This window comes from Heptranchias perlo, chromosome 22, assembly GCF_035084215.1.
Source record: "Heptranchias perlo isolate sHepPer1 chromosome 22, sHepPer1.hap1, whole genome shotgun sequence".
Classification (NCBI taxonomy): domain Eukaryota; kingdom Metazoa; phylum Chordata; class Chondrichthyes; order Hexanchiformes; family Hexanchidae; genus Heptranchias; species Heptranchias perlo.
The window spans coordinates 35,052,316-35,071,767 of record NC_090346.1 but is presented as its reverse complement, the minus strand read 5'-3'; the positions used below and the strand labels follow the sequence as shown (position 1 = coordinate 35,071,767).

The 19,452-nt window shown below is 38.4% G+C and overlaps 1 protein-coding gene across 3 annotated transcripts in view; it reads left to right on the top strand.

Moving 5' to 3' along the window:
* Nucleotides 1–15,139, top strand: part of rrn3 (RRN3 homolog, RNA polymerase I transcription factor) — a 29,569-nt gene extending 14,430 nt beyond the window's left edge. For 2 of the 3 annotated variants that reach the window (XM_068003247.1, XM_068003248.1), the window contains 11 exons: nucleotides 452–521; nucleotides 3,198–3,296; nucleotides 3,899–3,994; nucleotides 6,164–6,299; nucleotides 8,013–8,143; nucleotides 9,493–9,623; nucleotides 10,241–10,425; nucleotides 11,471–11,579; nucleotides 12,531–12,683; nucleotides 13,035–13,122; nucleotides 14,513–15,139. In XM_068003247.1, the coding sequence (XP_067859348.1) occupies nucleotides 452–521; nucleotides 3,198–3,296; nucleotides 3,899–3,994; nucleotides 6,164–6,299; nucleotides 8,013–8,143; nucleotides 9,493–9,623; nucleotides 10,241–10,425; nucleotides 11,471–11,579; nucleotides 12,531–12,683; nucleotides 13,035–13,122; nucleotides 14,513–14,662 (1,348 nt within the window). In that variant the 3' untranslated portion in view covers nucleotides 14,663–15,139. The remainder of the gene's footprint in view (nucleotides 1–451; nucleotides 522–3,197; nucleotides 3,297–3,898; nucleotides 3,995–6,163; nucleotides 6,300–8,012; nucleotides 8,144–9,492; nucleotides 9,624–10,240; nucleotides 10,426–11,470; nucleotides 11,580–12,530; nucleotides 12,684–13,034; nucleotides 13,123–14,512) is intronic. The other variant, XM_068003249.1, reaches the window with a different exon arrangement.
* The last annotated feature ends 4,313 nt before the right edge of the window (nucleotides 15,140–19,452 follow it).

Sequence of the window (19,452 nt, the reverse complement as noted above, 5' to 3'; positions counted from 1 at the left end):
TGTCTTTATTGTGTTCCATAATCGAGAAACGTAGGGAAATTGATCAGTTGTACTCACTGTGAAAACTGTACATTGCTTATTCATGTATTTTAAGTAAACTAAACCAGTTGATTTGAAATTGTGCATTGTCTCAACAGAGTGGTTTTCAGTCTGCAAAGGAGAGAGCTGCATATAGCTTGATTACCCCTGTTTTGTTCTTGCTTCCAAGAACTTGATGCTTTTGATTCTAAGTGTTAAAGTAATGATGCATGATTGGTAGACTGATGCAAAATATAAACACAGTATTGCTATTTAGTATCCAATCCATAGATCAATTTTTGTCATTTACAGTCCTTTGAGGCGCATTGGGACGTTTTCCTATTTTAAGGCGCTATATAAATCAAGGTGTTGTTTCCATGAGATCTCTTCAATTTCTACATTGAACTAAAACATACTTTTTCTCATTTGTCAGAACACCACAATTTTTGATGCCAATACTAGTTGAAAAATTTCCATTTGTAAACAAATCAGCCAGAACCCTGGTAAGCAAGAGTACCTTCTTTGTAATCTAATTCCAGAAAATTAATATACTTTATAATGTGGCATTTTTAGTAGGGCTGTCAATTAACTTCTGTGATTAATGGGTTAATTTTTTTGGCAATTCTTTTTTTTTAAACATGTGTTAATCGTGGAAGTTTCCCAATTGTTCCAGCACATTCTTTTCCATCCTCTCCACTTAGGTGGCTGGAAATGGCAGGAATTCACGCGTTCTAGGACAAAACAGATTAGTCTTCCGAGGTTTTTAACAGTGACAGTAAACTAGAAACTGCTGGGTAAGCAGCAGTCATCATTGTGTGTGGAATTCTACCCCTCTATCTGCACATTGTCCAACATGGATGCTAGCTCTTATGGCAATTGTAGTGTTTCTCTCAGTAATAAGCAGAAGCACAGCCTGGCTGTTGGTAGGCCAGGCCAGGCTGCTGACTCCCTTTTTAAAAAAAAAAACAAACCAGGGAAGAGAGCTTAAAAAAAAAGAAAATGAAAAAAATTACCACCGCATGTGTTTGTGAGATTTGATTGATCTGTAGCATCATGAGGTTAAAGTGGACTAACGTACAAACGGAAAGAAAGAGAAAGTTACGATAAAGCATTATGGAGAAAAGCAACAAAGGACTTGTGAATGGGAACTTTATTTTTAAAAAACGTTGTGACGATTTGTTGGATAGAAAGACAGTTGCTTGTACCTGTTAAACTGAGTTCCAGTATCACAAAAGTATATCAAGTCTGCAGTATGTGCTAAATATGCCTTCACTTCTCAAAATAAACTTTCTAGCAGTTCTTCTGCTACAGGCAACAACAATACAACAAATGAAACCGAAACTAAAAGCAAAATACTGTGGATGCTGGAAATCTGAAATAGAAACAGCAAATGAAACCAGTCAGTTTCGACAGTATACTGTGTTAGAAACTCAGCATTGCTGCAAGCCCATGAATCAAGCTAAGTTAGACAATATAACCAATGCTATTGCAAAGCGGATAGCGACTGACTGCAGACCCGCTGACGTAAGCAATGCAGGGCCAAGCAATGTTATATTAATAGCACCTTTCAATCAGTCGTACACCTTGCCTTCCAGAGGAACCATCACATCATGAATAGACAATCTGTAACAACGAAAAGACTACAAAATCAGTATTATTGAAGAATGCATCAGTTGTTGCTTTGACTGGTGATCACTAGATGTCTGTGAGCAACTTGATCTATCTTGGAATCACTGCACACCTGATTGATGCTGCTTGGACAATACAGTCTTGCGTTAACAGCAATAAGCATACTGAAGAGCGACACAATGCTGAAACATGTGCAAAGCGTTTCTTGGATGTTGTGAAAGAGTGAGAAATACAAGACAGGATGACACCAATTGGTAGGACGAGTTGTGGAAGTTAATTCTAACCTTACTGTTGTTAGATGTCTCAAGACTAGAGCCTGGCGCGCAAACTTCAGAAGCTGAAACCACCAAGAAAGAAAATGAGCCTCCTCTTAGCAGTATCTGATTCGGAGGACGAATATGAAGGAACAAAGTCAAAACACCACTTTTAAACATTAGAAAGCAGAACCAGTTATCAACATGGAGGATTGTTTTCTGGAATGGAGGTCGAAGTGTGTTGGTGGCCAAGAAAGTTTAACAAAGCTGACAAGTAAATAATTAGCAATGCCAGCAACAACGGTGCCATGCAAATAGCTTCTCTTACTTTTGGGTTGGATTGTAAATGAGAAGTGAACAGCACTATCTCCCAAAAGATGTGAACAAACTTGTATGTCTAAGCAATTGGCTAAATGGCAGAATTAGAAATGAAATTCTTTTTAGACTTGTAGGTTGCGTTGCATTTCTTTTTTGCGTATAGCTACGTAAAGCCTACCAATTTTCCTTTTTAATTTGCACTTTCGGATATGATGACTCAGAAGTTTTTGAATATCTCTTCACAAACATTTCAATTTGAGATATTCTACAAGTTTCATATAAATAAATATGAAACTATAAAGAGAGACCAACTATATGAATCCAGAAATAGGAAAACAAGGTTTTAATGCTTTTTTTTGATAATCATCAGTGTTAAAACAAACATGAAATGGATGCAGTAATTGTACCCATTAAATATGCAATTAAAACTAAGATTAACGGATTAAAATTTTTAATTGTGTGGTTAATCGCAGTTAATTTTTTTTAATTGCTTGATGGCCCTAATTTTTTGAATAGCTTTTAAATTGTTAGCAAAAGATTATAGTAACTGCAAAATGTAACTCTGGTGTTAAATATATTTGTATTTTGTTTTGGCATGGGCTGTGCTAATTAGTTGATTTGACATTTCAATAGATATAATTAGAATAAAATTTGCCTTGAAGACAATTGATTATGGGTATGATACCGAGCTGCATTCTCCTCTACACACTCATGCTCTTTTTTTCTGCGACATTGGCGTTCTTCTGACTGCCTCTTTATCTGCAGAAGATAGCCAACATTGTCACAATAGACAAACTAACTTAATTTTTTGGGGTTTTTGTTAGCTGGACAAATTAACATCAAATGTTTATTTTGAAAAATATAGTTGAAATTACTTGAGAATTCCTTTACTGTGATGTTGACTAACTAATTTATGTTGCATGAAATAAACAATGGGCCAGAAATTTGTATATTTTATTTCCTGATTTTATTTGTCAGGAATGTTATGTGCACAATTTACTGAGGATCACCGTGTATTTCCCAGTGCTGCGCCTAGAGATTTTGGAACTCGTAGTGGAAAAATTCCTAAAACTGGATGTAAGTACTCAAACTTGAAATAAAAGTCTGAAGTGATCGGTTTGTCAGGGTTGCTAAGGAACTTCATGCTTTAATTATAATTCTTAGAAGTTTTAAGACACTGCTAGAACGATGTATTTGAAAATATTTTTTTAAGAACTTATTTATTTTATTTTTTAAAAAGCCACATTTTCTCTCTGCCTATTCACACACAGGAATATTTGAAAATCACTGGATTAATATGACCAAATGAAGCTAAAGCAATAAGAGTGTAATATTTGTGTCATGTTTACTCAAGGTCTAATGTACAATTACCACTAACCCAGTGAAGACTCTGGTACCGAAAATATTAATGTTACTTCATTGGCAGAGGTCAGCTGCATTTTATTCACCGGAAGATACTCATTTTTTTCCAATTCAATATTTGTCTGATATCCATTACGTAGTTTACATTGGCGATAAAGCAAATCGCAACCAAAATAAATTGGTAATGTGGAGACATTGGACAGGCCCTAAAGGATATAATGAATTACATACCAAGGCAGCCTAAAACGTACATTTATTCAGTACCAAATATTTCTCGGATTGTTGGTAGGTATAATATTGGTTCCGTTATTCTTCAGGTGAGTGCCCCACGTAATGACATTGAAGATGCAGAAGAAACTGCTGAGGCTAACAATGGATTGCCTACATGTGCAGAGGAAGGCCTCTTTGATATGGTAAATATTTTGAAAAATTGTTTCAGCCCTTGCACTTTGTGAAAGTTCTGTGTAATTTGAATGCAAGAAATTAAGGTATTCTGGGGAGTATCTCACTTCTGCCATGAACGTAAATATATCTACATAGGTCCAGGTTCCCTGTAGCATGCATGCTACAGTCCTAGCAAATAACCTATATTCTCCCACTGTTATTAGTCTGGGCAATGAATAAAGTCATTTCCTCATTCACTTTCATATTGCTACCGCCCCATACCTTTACATTGACGTGGGGCTATCAAAAGCTTTGTTAAACTCAATTAGAGGTAATGGTGAGCAATTTCAAAATGCTAATTTAATGGGGCAAAATTAGCATCTGATAAGCCATAGAAATATGAATTGTGAAATGGTATAGATTATCTTTCTACATTTTGTCAGTATGGTGGATTTTAAGATTGGGTGTGTACAACACAGTTGATTTGATTTCAAACTTTCCTGTCACCTGAAGTTTTATACTGTAAAGTTTCATCAGTAGAATATATCCATAACAGTACAGTTAAAGTATGTATCACTTCTAGCATAGTTTATCACTTGCAATAGGAAGGTGCCTGTGAGAGGCTGGGTATTCTGCGGCGAGTGACTCACCTCCTGACTCCCCAAAGCCTTTCCACCATCTACAAGGCACAAGTCAGGAGTGTGATGGAATACTCTCCACTTGCCTGGATGAATGCAGCTCCAACAACACTCAAGAAGCTCGACACCATCCAGGAACAAGCAGCCCGCTTTGGCACCCCATCTACCACCTTAAACATTCACTCCCTTCACCACCGGTGCACCATGGCTGCAGTGTGTACCATCCACAGGATACACTGCAGCAACACGCCAAGGCTTCTTCGACAGCACCTCCCAAACCCGCGACCTCTACCACCTAGAAGGACAAGGGCAGCAGGCACATGGGAACAACACCACCTGTACGTTCCCCTCAAGTCACACGCCATCCCGACTTGGAAATATATCACCGTTCCTTCATCGTTGCTGGGTCAAAATCCTGGAACTCCCTATCTAACAGCACTGTAGGAGAACCTTCACCACACGGACTGCAGCGGTTCAAGATGGCGGCTCACCACCACCTTCTCAAGGGCAATTAGGGATGGGCAATAAATGCTGGCCTTGCCAGCGACGCCCACATCCCATGAACGAATAAAAAAAAGACACACCAGTTTGAACAAATAATATGAACTATGCCTGGAGCTGGGCATATGCTTGCCTTTGCTATCGGCCCAGCACTGTTCAACTCCTTGCCTTGCACCCCATCGCTACCATTGGGTTGGCAGACCCAGTTGGAAAAAAGTGATGAAAACCATCTTTGCATGCCAGCTACTACCTGACATTACGAGAAGAATGGTTCCCGAGTGATAACTTTCCTTTTCCTCTCCCTGTGCAGCACTCTCGATGATGATTGCTCCTTATTACTTGGCTGACTGGAGTACTTTTGGTAATTGTGTGATGTCCTTTAACTATACACAATGAATTTATAGTGGTCTGTTCACAGAGTGATGTCAGTGGGTTAAAGCACAAATGAATGTACTTAACCTGAAAACCCATTGTACGAAAAGGATTATATAATGACTGAAACATAAATCTGCCTCGCAGGATGTCAACATAATTTTTCTTTTAAAATCACTTTATACCACACATTTGAAAAGCATTTTTATCCTAACCAACTTGATGTGATAAGGACTGTTACGATGATAAGGCAAGCTGATCTGGTTTTCACTATCTACAAACCCTAACTTCAGAGGGGCCCCAAGAAAGCATTATTTCCTTCCTTTATCTCTAAAAAGATCAAGGTTACCTTCACTGGCCTGGATTCTCACCACAACCAGCTTTCTGAATGGAGGGTTTTTCCCCTAAGACTGAGGTGAACATGTACTTTTTAGGGCTTGTGTAGAATGATTATCATATTTAATAAGGACTTTAATGGCATCTTTGCCCAGCTATAGATAGTAAATGTAACAAAGCTTTCAATCTGCAGGAAGTATGTGAGTAATCTGTTGTAAATAGCAAATGGTAAGATTTAGATTAATTTTCTGCTAAAATGATAACGTTTTTGGGGGGAGAAAAGGAAAAAAGGAAAATTTTGGTGTTTTTCTTTCCTCGTGGCCTGCTGATTTTTGTGTTTTCCCTCTACAGGATGAGGATGAAGGGAAGCAGAACGTCCATTTGGAACTGCCAAATGATGATGTGATGGCCCATCCAGTGGCTGAACGATTGGATATTCTGATGTCTGTTTTGCTGGCTTACATAAAGGATGTTTGTTATGTCAATGGTACTAACAATAACAACTTGTACATAGCCTTCAAAGTAATAAATATCCCAAGGTGTTTCACAAAAGAGATCATGCAATGTGCAGTACTAGAAGAATTAGAATTGACCAAATGCATGGTCAAAAAGAGAAGTATCAAGGCAAAAAGATTTAGATGATGCCATTAATGAATTTGATTACGACTGACTTGACACGGTGGGCAGGTGGAAACTGGATAGAAGGGATTTGAGAAAATAATTTTTTGGAGAGCTGTACAGATGATTGGACGCTGACAACACATTCAAGGACATTGGAGAGGAAAGGGATTAGTTATGGGATGGTAGTTGAAAAGGACAGAGGATCAAGGTCATATTTTTGAGGAGAGAGTGATCAGTGGTTTTGAAGGGGAGAGGACTGATGCATGACCTAGGAGTCATTTATAATGTTAGCGACCATAAAAATTGTTCAATTTTGAACAGTTACTGCATTTGGTTATCTATTTAGCTCTTACCGTCTGCTGACCTGCTGCATTTGAAATCTAAATTTTAAAAAAGGTCACTTGATATTTGTGTTAGTATTCTAAAAATGATGAGATGGTGGTGGGTGTTTTGCAGGATCTGACAAAGGAACATTTTAATCATGGGCTTTTAAGACAGATTATTTTAGAAGTTCTTGGTGCAGTGGACTTTGGAGCATTGGCTATCTTAGTCCTTTCGAGTTCCTCATCTTGGCTGTACTGTTGTGGGGAGGAGGGAGGAAAAATTGGAATAGACAATCACTTAACAGTTCATTTTTTTATCATAGAGTCATAGAGTTATACAGCACGGATAGAGGCCCTTCGGCCCATCGTGTCCGCGCCGGCCATCAGCCCTGTCTACTCTAATCCCATATTCCAGCATTTGGTCCGTAGCCTTGTATGCTATGGCATTTCAAGTGCTCATCCAAATGCTTCTTGAATGTTGAGGGTTCCTGCCTCCACAACCCTTTCAGACAGTGAGTTCCAGACTCCAACCACCCTCTGGGTGAAAAAGTTCTTTCTCAAATCCCCTCTAAACCTCCCGCCTTTTACCTTGAATCTATGTCCCCTTGTTATAGAACCCTCAACGAAGGGAAAAAGCTCCTTAGTATCCATCCTATCTGTGCCCCTCATAATTTTGTACACACTTGTGCATAAAAATTATTTCAAATGTGAGAAAACAGACTAGGAAAATAAGGTTGTATTTATAAAGCACCGTATCACATTTTCAAAATATCTCAAAAGCCTCATACACTGAATGCTTTTTGCAGCACAATGTCTGTTATGTCGGCAAACTTTAAGGCTAAATCCTTGCATTAGCCCAGCCAAGTCCTAGCTGGGCTGTATGTAAGACCTCACTGTGGAAACACAAGTTGATCGAACAAAGCAAATATACATCTTAAAAAAAAAAGAGTCCAACCTCACAGGTGAGAGTCAGCAGGTGAGAGAAAGAACAGTGGGTTTAGGAGGGAGGCAACTTGCATGTGATGGCAAACTGCTCAAAGAATGAGGAAGACCATATCAAAGGTAGATAATGCAATATTTTTCCTCTTTTGTTCATCTACCGCATACAAGTGAGTTATATTACGATAATACACAGGATTCAAAGTTGTTAAACATCTCCTTTAAATACCAACATGTTGAGTCTGTGTTGAGATATATTTCTGCAATAAATATTTAGTTTACTTGGATGTGTAAATCAATTACTTTCTCTTCTGTAGGTGAGTTGGAGCTGACCAGGACAAAAGACTTATACCGTGACTTGATAGTAGCGTTTGATAAACTGGTTCTACGCACTCATGCTTCTTGTCATGTCCAGTACTTCATGTTCTATATCTGCAGTTTCAAGTTGGTGAGTGTCAGATTATTTCATGTATGGATGATTTTGGTAACAATATAGAAACAAAAAGAGTAATAGCCAGTGTGTTAGTGAAGGGACGGTATAGATTTTACAAGGAAAATTTTTAATTTTGTAAGGGATCTTGCATCCCTTTTTAAAAAAAAAATTGTGTTTTTATTTGCCTAGTGTCGAGGTAAATGTAGCAAGACCCTAGGATCGAACAGAGGACTTTTGCCACTGTATTCTGGCTAATTGAAACACACCACATTCCACCTCGTGACCGCGTCTTCAGTACGCAGTTGAATATATACTATCAGACTGGGGCTCCAGCTATAAACCAACAAACACGTTTATTTAATATTTAACTCGGTAAATAATAGCATTCAATACAAAAAGCATATTTATATTAGTCTTACAGTAGTCATAATCTTTACCAATCAACAAAGATGCTTCTTTTGCGCTACCTTTTGAAACAGTCACTGAATTATTAAGTGATGAAGTGCTACCGTAGAGCCAGATCACCTTAGTCTCTCCATAATTGCTGAGCTGATACCATGCAGCCTACTTTAAACCCACATCTGGAAGCTGCTGGCCACAGAGCGGTCCGTCAAAGAGAGGTACAAAGAATCATTGGTCCCGCTCTCCTTGGAGACTTGATCCACATCTTTACCCCAGGATATCAGTCATTTTGGAATTGAATCAGATATCTTCATCTGTCAAATATTTTGAATGACCGGCTAGATGGGTTCCCATCCAAGTACAATGGTAGCTATTATACCTATATACCAAAGACTTCCATATGTCTCTGCCTTGCCCTGTGGTGCGAATATTAGGTGGTCTGTAATGTCAATTCCCTCCAGCTTACAGTATGCAGTTGCAATAACTAATTTTAACCTTGTGTGTGTATTGTGCCCAGCAGTACAGAATCCAAAATGCTGATCTAATCCAGGCAAAAAGGCTTTATTTTTTGTCACAAATGAGGACGTCTACCAATGGAGATGACAATGAATGATGGATATTATTAGAACCTTATGGAAAGAGAAAAGGCTTTATGGCCCATTCAGCTTGGTACTTAAAACAGAGCAGTACAATTTGCAGTGTTGAGTCCTACTCGCCTTGTTCCATCTCCAGAGGAAAATGAATCCCCATAGGTAAAGCTTCCAAGCAGAAATAGTTCCCTAATAAGTCTTGTGAAAGTTCAGGATATCAATCTAACATTGGAATCCCGATCCATGAACTTTCACCAGCTGCCCTACAAATACCAGCGTTAAAGATAGAGCAAATCTGAATGATTTAAGCCAGAACATTTCTCTGGGGAATAAAATGCTTATGCAGTTAGTTTTCCCTCTGCAATTTTTCAGGGACTGGCAGAGGCTTTCCTAGAACACCTTTGGAAGATGATGCAGAATCCAAATAATCCTGTGGTAATAAGACAAGCAGCTGCAGGCTACATTGGAAGTTTTCTGGCCAGGGCAACATATATTCCTGTGGTGTAAGTAATCAGCAGGTTCCATGGCTTTGTATTATAAATTGATTATTTTTTATCTTGTATGTAATTTCTGGCGTTTAAACGATGAGCGCTGTTGTTAGATGACTGCAGAGATTTTAAATCATATTGTGACTGCCTTAAAGTCACTTACATAGGAATCCTTTTACACATGAATACCAGATAGAAAACCACTACTTGTGTACTTTGTACTGTTGGTTGATGAGGATTGTGAGGCACCATTGTAAAAGATGTTGCTGGGGTGACTTATCCCTGTAAAGGTGCACAGTTTCCACACAGTGTATTATACATCTTATAAGTAATTTGTATTTGCAGTGGTCAGGTTTTTCCCCTTCCTCAAGTTCCTCCTGCGACGTGTAGCATTCTGACCCCTGTACAGTTCTGTAGCAATGCCCAACCCACATGATATATTACTTAGAATAAGTGGAGAGAATGGAGATGAATCAAAGAATAAGGAAGGTGAATATCTGAACGAGAAAGTGACACAATTGATGACTGTACATTTGAATTAAATGGAGTGAATGCCCAAGAATTGACTTCTTAGAATCTCTTATGTACTGATAAACTAATTCACTGAGTTAAGATTTCATTCCCTTGACTAGAACTGTGAAGGCTTGTTTGGATCTGCTGGTCCCCTGGTTACACCACTACATTGACAGCCAGGATGCCGGATCAAAAGCTTACTGTGATGTGGCTCTCCACGGGTCATTCTACTCTGCTTGCCAAGCTGTGTTTTACATCTTCATATTCCGTTACAAGCAATTACTGGATGGAAATCTGAGGAAAGGTGATTGAATGATTAAGCTTTGTATTAAATTTGCTAACTTTTTAAAATGGAAGCTATTGTGGAATTTTAAAAATCCACATTTTTCACAACTCCACAAAATGTAAAATATGTTTAGTATAATGAAGTGGCAGGATGTTCTAGCATAGCCGAGCACTGTGCACCACAGTGGTATTATGCAGATTTGCACCTGCAAGTTCCCAGATGGTTAGTTCATCTCAGTCATGTTGCTGGGAGGGGAAAGTTACTTTGTGAAGGTCAGACATTCTGTCTCCTCTCTCTGCTACCACCACATTACGGTAAGGGATGGGAATCAGAATTTACTACTGCTCTTTCAGAGGTGGCTATAGAACAGCACTGGTGGAGACCTGGTGAGGGACTACAGCCCATTGCCTTGCCTGGGAATGGCCGTGGTATAGGGGACACACAGGAGAGGAAATGAGGAATAAAAACGAAAATATAAAATATATCATAAACTAACCAGGTGGGTGGTAAGTCTGTTGGTGCCCTAAAATGCGCTGGAATTCCCGCTCTAAACCTCTTTACCTCTCCTCCTTTAAGACGCTCCTTAAAACCTAACTCTTTGACCAAGCTTTTGGTCGCCTGCTCTACTATCTTGTGGCTTGGTGTCAAATTTTGTTTGATAACGTTCCTGTGAAGTGCCTTGGGACGTTTTACTATATTAAAGGTGTTAAACAAATGCAAGTTGTTGTTGTTGCTATAGATAAGTAGCACACAGGATTGCATACAACAGAACCAAATCAGGGAAGTCAGAGAGTTGGTCTACACAGGCTTTTCTTGCATACCTCTCAGTGGATGGTTGCAGTGTGACGTTGGTAGAGGCCCGAGAATGGCAGTAATAAAAGCATAAAGAACTTGAAAAGTATGATACTTTGGAATTTTCTTTTTACTCTAGTTTCTGTTGAAGGCTTTTTAAGTTGGTGTCATTTATTTTGGAATGTACAGTGAATTTTAAAATAGCTTTCAAAAAATATTAAGTAGAATTGAATTTGCTTTGTCTAGTTTTATCATTTGTCTTACTGTACAGGTTTGACATACTTGCAGAGTCTAAATTTTGAACGTATGGTAATGTGCCAACTGAACCCTCTCAAAGTCTGTTTACCTTCTGTCATCAACTTGTTTGCCTCTATTACGAGGTGAGTATTATTTTGTTGGTAATACATAACCTTGGGCCTAAGTACAAAGACTGTTTGACATTGCACTCCATATTTGAATGTTTTGAATCTTGTAATGTGTTACAGTATTTTTAGATATGTTCCAGCAAAGTTCTAAAAATGTCAAAAGCCTTGAAAACATCTTTTAATGTAACACTTTGAATTATTAAAATGAACCAATTTCTAGACTAGATTTGTTTATCACTAGTTAAATTTGCAATATGTATATTGTGAACAGTTTAAAGGTAATTATAATTTCAGTGTTGTACATTTAAAAATCTACACACAGGATGGAACTGTCCAAGGGTCTGCACCACTGGCAGGGCCTCATGCATTAGAGGCCTTATTGGAAAATTTGGGTGCAATGACCATAATTTTCCTTCTATTAATGTCAATGGTTGGAAAATTTCAGGCAGCGTAGCCACAATTTTCCAATATGTTGCCCGTTTTGTGTGAAGCCCTCCTGACAATGTGGAGTCTCAAAGTTCCACCCTAGAGTGCTAGAAATGTTCATATTGTAAAATCTATACTTTTTAGATGAAACTGGGTTACAGAAATCCATCCAGCTTTTATTTTATCTAGCTGTAATTGATGACTGAGATTTAATTGTGACTTGGAGTACTATAGGTGACATTTGAAAGAAGCATGAATTTATAGGTGTCTTCTCATTGTTATTAAACAGTAATTCTTAATGCATTGTTGAAAATGTGGATATTCTGTTATAAAATGAAAAACATTACTGTTCCATGAAGATTTCTTGAGGAACTTGATTGCAGAAAACATGCTTTAGTAATAAAAAGTATCTCATGCATTAGTTTGATTTTTATAATCTGCTAAACACCAAATAACAAAAGTTACATAAAGGCAGATAAACATAGGCATACTTAGAGATCATCATGATCTAACTATAGTAATAATTTTATTTTTTTATAGGAAGTATCAATTAGTTTTCTGCTACACAATTATTGAACGAAACAATCGACAACTCCTACCAATTGTTAGGAGCAGCACTGGAGGTGACTCGGTGCAGATTTGCACTAATCCACTTGATTGCTTCTTTCCCTTTGATCCTTATATTCTTAAAAGGTTTGTGTACGGCAGTGTTTGATATTAAAGAACAGCTGGCTTGTTCTGTTGTGAGATTTTGCTTTTTGAATCTAGTCCGTTAGATTTCACTTTTAATACATTTCTATTACATTAAACTTTTTAAATCTAGATTTTGGTGTGCTACAGTTCCTTTATCTCTGGTTAAAAGTATAGCTATTCTCAGCACTATTTTGTAGTGACTGAAGACAATATTGGCAGCATATGCACTGGTGAAATGGGTACACTGTTAATCTTTTGGGTGAGGTGTACTCGAGTGCGACTAATTACTGAAAACACAGTGATTCATTGAGAGATTATTTGGGCACAGATCATAATCTGTTTTTCTGACAGATCGAAGAAGATGTTTGATGGTATTTATCGGGTTTGGGAGGATTTGAGCCTTCAGGATGTTCAGGCTCCACAGAAAGTCATGAAACAGGTGGGCACTGCATATTATTCTAACAAGATTTTTTTTATCACTATGTAGTAAATGGAAAATGAGTCGGTGAGATTTTTCTGGTTTTGGTACCGCAGGTAACTTTGACTTGTTCTCATTTAGGGTGATTCATATGCCCTTTTTGTAAAGAGAAATAGCGATCTGCTGTTACTATTTTTGTATGGGGAAATTTTTCTATAACAGATTTGTCCATGCGGACAAAGGGAGGCTGACGACATATCCAGTGTGCAATACTTATGAAGCAGGTTAACAGCTATTTAAATGGTGATAACAGTGAAAAGACTGCCAATTCAGCCGGTTACTATGCAAAACTTGTAGCTAGAGCTCTATTCATAGATGTAATTTCCAACCTATAGCACTGGAAATACAGTGAGCAGAAGGTAAAACACAAGAATTAGTAAAATTTCCCGACAGACTTTCAGTATTAAATATTGCAAGAACTGGATGATAAGTTATTACAGTAGAAACTCAATAACATGTTCCCATTTATAAATACTCCATGGTCATGGCATGTTTGTGTACTTGTGATGTCATTAGCAAATCTCCTGCTCATCCTTTCATCCCTGATGCAATTTTAAACTGTTTAAAGTGCTAATGAAAAAGTATAAGTTAGCATAAGCCATAACCTCTTGTCACAGTGGATACAAGGAAGATGATGTAAGGAAAGAAACAAGGAAAATAGCTTTCCACACCCACTGTCTTCTCCATTTAGGGGTTCCTTTGAACACCCCATAGGGCATGTTAAAGAAAATATCCATTATTATTGAATAGAAACACTAGTATCAGTGCATTGCTAAGGGTTCTTGTGCGTAAATGTCTGCAGTAATGACTGCTAATGAGCTGGAATTTCATTTATGTTTCTGAGGAGAACCCATTGTTGAGTCCGAATAGGCAAGCACTAAAGTGGTTAACACTTTTTAAAAGAAAATTTTTGATACTGCTAAAGACACGTTTCATTACATCTAATTTTTTTGGTGCTTTTCCATGTGGCTTTCTATGCTGTTTACATTTTTTTCTCTCATTACATTTAGCTCTGTGGAGAAATTGGGTACAAATGTATCTAATCCATACAGCTGCCTTTAGTTAGAAGGGCAGGTTGCTAACTTATCAGCTACCATCAATGCCACTGTGAGATCATAATGAGTCAACAAGTGGTTTTTGAAGTGAAACACTTTGCTGTTCCAAAATTCTATTCATTTGAAGATTGACTAGGCTCCTGACTATTGTGACAGGCAGATCTGAGTGATACAAGCATTGGACTTGAACTCAGTTGTGCTTGGTTGGTAAGCCACTGTTGTAACTGCTAGGAAACTGGATAGTATTGGTTAGACTTCAAAATACTTAATGATGCTCCTTCTACATCAATTTTTAGGATACAGCCGAAGATGAAGAGGATGATTTCTTAAAAGGAGAGACACTGCAAAATGAGACTGGGATCACGCCGAGCTCTTTTGAGTCCCACATGCAAAGTCCAAGCAGTGTAGGCTCTCCACCTATTACGTTTCCACTGCGTCACTTTTGAACTTCATTGTAAATCAGATAAATGTACAAATTTTCAGAGGACATATGTGTTTTTTTTTAAAGTTGCTTTCCATTTGTATGATAGGCACTACTAGCATAATGTGTTAAAATGGAGAAGAAAATCCTACAGCAGACTGTTCAGGAGCATTGTAAACTGAAGTTAACTTTTGTCTGGACTTTTTTTCCTTCGACTCGCTGAGCTCCTTTGTCTAATTGATTCATCTGTTGTGTAAATATTTTTGTATATTTGTATATATATAGTAATTTGTAAATCTTAACATTTACTATGCTTTTTGTTTTAACTGATTTGTCATCAGTTGCTTTTTAAAGTATCTTCTTTGGTTCCAAACTCGTTTCATCCCCATTTCATCCCCCTGGTGAAACCAATGGTCACGATTTCCAAATCAGTGGTACCGAAATTGTAACCCAAAGCACTGATTTTTTTCTTATGTCTGGATTATTAAAGGTATGTTTCATATTCTTTTCACTACTTGTTTTTATGGGAAGGAGGAATATTTTTACATTTGATGCAGGCAACTGATGTTAATCTCCAGATTGCTCTCGTTTTCTGTTTCTGTTCCCCTTGATGGCTTTGGTTACTTTTCTTTTAAATTTGCCTTCATTACAGGTTTAAAAAAAAAGAAAACTTTGAATGCTGGAAATCTGTAATAAGATCAAAATGCTGAAAGTGAACAGCTTGATCAGTATCTAGAACATAAGAACATAAGAAATAGGAGCAGGTGTAGGCCATACGGCCCCTCGAGCCTGCTTCGCCATTCAACGAGATCATGGCTGATCTTTGACCTCAACTCACTTTCCCGTCCGATCCCGATCCCCATATCCCTTGATTCCCCTAGAGTCCAAAAATATATCCATCTCAGCTTTGAATATAATCAACGATTCAGCATCCACAGCCCTTTGGGGTAGAGAATTCCAAAGATTCACAACCCTCCGCGTGAAGAAATTCCTCCTCATCTCAGTCTTGACTGGCTGATCCCTTAACCTGCGACTAGCTCCCTAGTTCTAGTCTCTCTAGCCTGGGGAATCAATTTCTCAGCATCCACCCTGTCAAGCCCCCTCAGAATCTTATGTTTCAATGTGATCACCTCACATTCTTGTAAATTCGAGAAAGTATAGGCCCATTCTACTCAACCTCTCTTCATAGGATAACCCTCTTATCCCAGGAATTAATCTAGTGAACCTTCGTTGTACCGCCTCCAAGGCAAGTATAACCTTCCTTACATAAGGAGAACAAAACTGTATGCAGTACTCCAGGTGAGGTCTCACTAAAGCCCTGTACAAACGTAGTAAGACGTCCTTACTCTTGTACTCCAACCCCCTTGCAATAAAGGCCAACATGCCATTTGCTTTCCTAATTGCCTGCTGTACCTGCATACTAACTTTGTGTTTCTTGTACGAGGGCACCCACTTCTCTCTGAACACCAACATTTAATAGCTTCTCACCATTTAAACAATATTCTGTTTTTCTAATCTTCCTACCAAAGTGAATAATTTCACATTTCCCCACATTATACTCCATCTGCCACCTTCTTGCCCACTCGCTTAATCTGTCTATATCCCTTTGCAGACTCTTTATGTCCTCCTTACAGCTTACTTTCCCACCTAGCTTTGTATCGTCAGCAAACTTGGATACCTTACACTGGTCCCTTCATCTAAGTCATTAATATAGATTGTAAATAGCTGAGGCCCAAGCATGATCCTTGCAGCACCCCAGTAGTTACAGACTGCCAAACTGAGAGTGACCTGTTTATCCTTACTCTGTTTTCTGTCCTTTAGCCAATCCTCTGTCCATGCTAATATATTACCCCCACCCCATGAGCCCTTACATTATATAACAACCTTTTATGTGGCACCTTATTGAATGCCTTTTGAAAATCCAAATATACTACATCCACTGGTTCCCCTTTATCTACCCTGCTGGTTACATTCTCAAAAAACTCTCATAAATCTGTCAAACACGATTTCCTTTTCATAAAACCGTGTTGACTCTGCCTAATCATATGATTTTCTAAATGCCCTGTTGCCACTTCCTTAATGGATTCCTGATGTGGAGATGCCGGTGATGGACTGGGGTTGACAATTGTAAACAATTTTACAACACCAAGTTATAGTCCAGCAATTTTATTTTAAATTCACAAGCTTTCAGAGACTTGCTCCTTCCTCAGGTAAAACATTTACCTGAGGAAGGAGCAAGTCTCCGAAAGCTTGTGAATTTAAAATAAAATTGCTGGACTATAACTTAATGGATTCCAGCATTTTCCCAACTACCGATGTCAAGTTAACTGGCCTGTAGTACCCTGTTTTCTGTCTCCCTCCCTTCTTGAATAGCGGGGTAACATTTGCTACCTTCCAGTCCACTGGGACCATTTCAGAATCTAGAGAATTTTGGAAGATCGTAATGAATGCATCCACTATATCTGCAGCCACCTCTTTTAGAACCGTAGGATGTAGGCCATCAGGTCCAGGAGATTTGTCGGCTTTTGGTCCCATTAGTTTCTCCGGTACTTTTCTCTAGTGATGTTAATTGCTGCAAGTTCCTCACTCTCATTTACCCTTTGGTTCCCTACTATTTTTGGTATGCTTTATGTGTCTTCTACTGTGAAGACAGATACAATATATTTGTTTAACGAATCTGCATTTCCTGATTTCCCCATTATAATTTCTCTTGTCTCAGTCTCTAAGGGACCAACGTTTACTTTTGCTGCTACTCTTCCTTTTTACATGTAGAAGCTCTTACAATCTGTTTTTATATTTCTTGCTAGTTTACTTTCATATTCTATTTTCTCCCTTTTTTTATAAATTTTTCGGTTGTCCTTTGGTTTCTAAAACTCTTCCAATCCCTAGGTTTAATACTCTTGGCAACATTATAGACCTCTTCTTTTAATGTAATTCTCTCCTTAACTTCTTTAGTAAGCCGCGGGTGGATCACTTTTCCCGTAGAGTCTTTATTTCTCAATGGAATGTATATTTGTTGAGAATATTGAAATATTGCTTTAAATGTTTGCCATTGCTTTTCAACTGTCAAACCCTTTAATTTCCCAATCTACCTTTAATAACTTGCCCCTCATACCTATGTAATTGGCTTTATTTAAGTTTAAGATTCTAGTTTCTGACTTAAGTATGTCACTCTCAAACTCAATGTGAAATTGTATCATATTATGATCACTCTTCCCCAGAGGTTCTTTTACTGTGAGATTACTAATTAACCCTATCTCATTACATAATGCAAGATTGAAAACAGCCTGTTCCCTGGTTGGTTCCATGATGTATTGCTCGAGGAAACCGTCTCGAATACATTCCATGTACTTGTCTTCCAAACTACCCTTGCCAATTTGATTTGCCCAGTCTATATGCAGATTAAAGTCCCCCATGATGATTGCATTTCCTTTGTTACAAGCTCCTATTATATCATGATTAATACTCTGTCCAATGGTCTAGCTACTATTAGAGGGCCTATAAACTACTCCCAACAATGTTTTCTGCCCCTTGTTATTTCTAATTTACACCCATATTGATTCTACTTCCTGATCTTCCGAGCCAAGATCCTTTCTCACCACTGTCCTTATATCATATTATTAGAGCTACACCCCCCTCCTTTTCCATTCTGCCTGTCTTTTCTAAATGTCATGTACCCTGGAATATTTAGTTCCCAACCTTGGTCATCTTGCAATCATGTCTCTGTAATGGCTGTCAGGTCAAACCCATTTATCTGTATTTGTGTAATTAATTCATCTATCTTGTTACGAATGCTCCGTGCATTCAGATAAAGAGCCTTTAATTTTGACTTTTTACTTTTTTTCCTGCTTTGACCTTGTTGCATTATTATTGGTAAACTCTCCCTTCGTGCCACACTTTGCTTATCTTTACCCAAGTCACTACACTGTTCTATTGTTTTAACTTTTTTCATTAGATTTCTAAATTTCCCCTTACCTGACGCCCCACTTGCCCACCCTTTTTAGTTTAAAGCCCTGTCTACAGCCCTAGTTATTCGATTCGCCAGGAAGCTGGTCCCAGCCTGATTTAAGTGGAGCCTATCCCGTCGGAACAGCTCCCTCTTTCCCCAGTTCTGGCGCCAGTGCCCCATGAATCAATACCCGTTCCTCCCACACTACTCTTTGAGCCACGTATTTAACTCTCTGATCTGTTTGTCCCTATACCAATTTGCATGTGGCTCAGGTAGTAATCCAGAGATTATTAGAGGTTCAGCTTATTAATTTGTCCCTAGTTCCTCAAACTGTCTCCGCAGAACCTCATTCTTGGTTCTACCTGTGTCGTTGGTTCCTACATGAACCACGACAACTGGATCCTCCCCCTCATGCTCCAAGTTCTTTTCCGGTCGTGAGGAGATGTCCTTAACCCTGGCACTGGGCAGGGTTAAGGACCCTGAAAGCATCTGAAAAAGACTGGTTAACTTCTGGGATGAAACTGTTTGTCAGGCTAATTTTCAGATGCAGTTCATTTCCAGAATTTTCTGTTTTTAGCTCTGAATCTTTGTCACAAGTACTCGAATGTTTTTCTTTTGTAATCCGGACCTAAATATAGCAGATACCAGAACTGAAAGTAGAGGAATATTTGATGCCTGGTTAAAAATGTGATTATTTTTACCTGGCTTCAAAGTGCAGCCATTGCTTCAACCAAGATGTTTTCAGTGTATGGCAGGTTGTTTGGTGTCTAATGAGGGGGAGGGGGTGGGGTGGAGGAAGGATGAGTCACATTTGACCGTGGTGCAGCATTGGAACTGTACTTGGTAGCTTGCACGCCTTTCTTTTC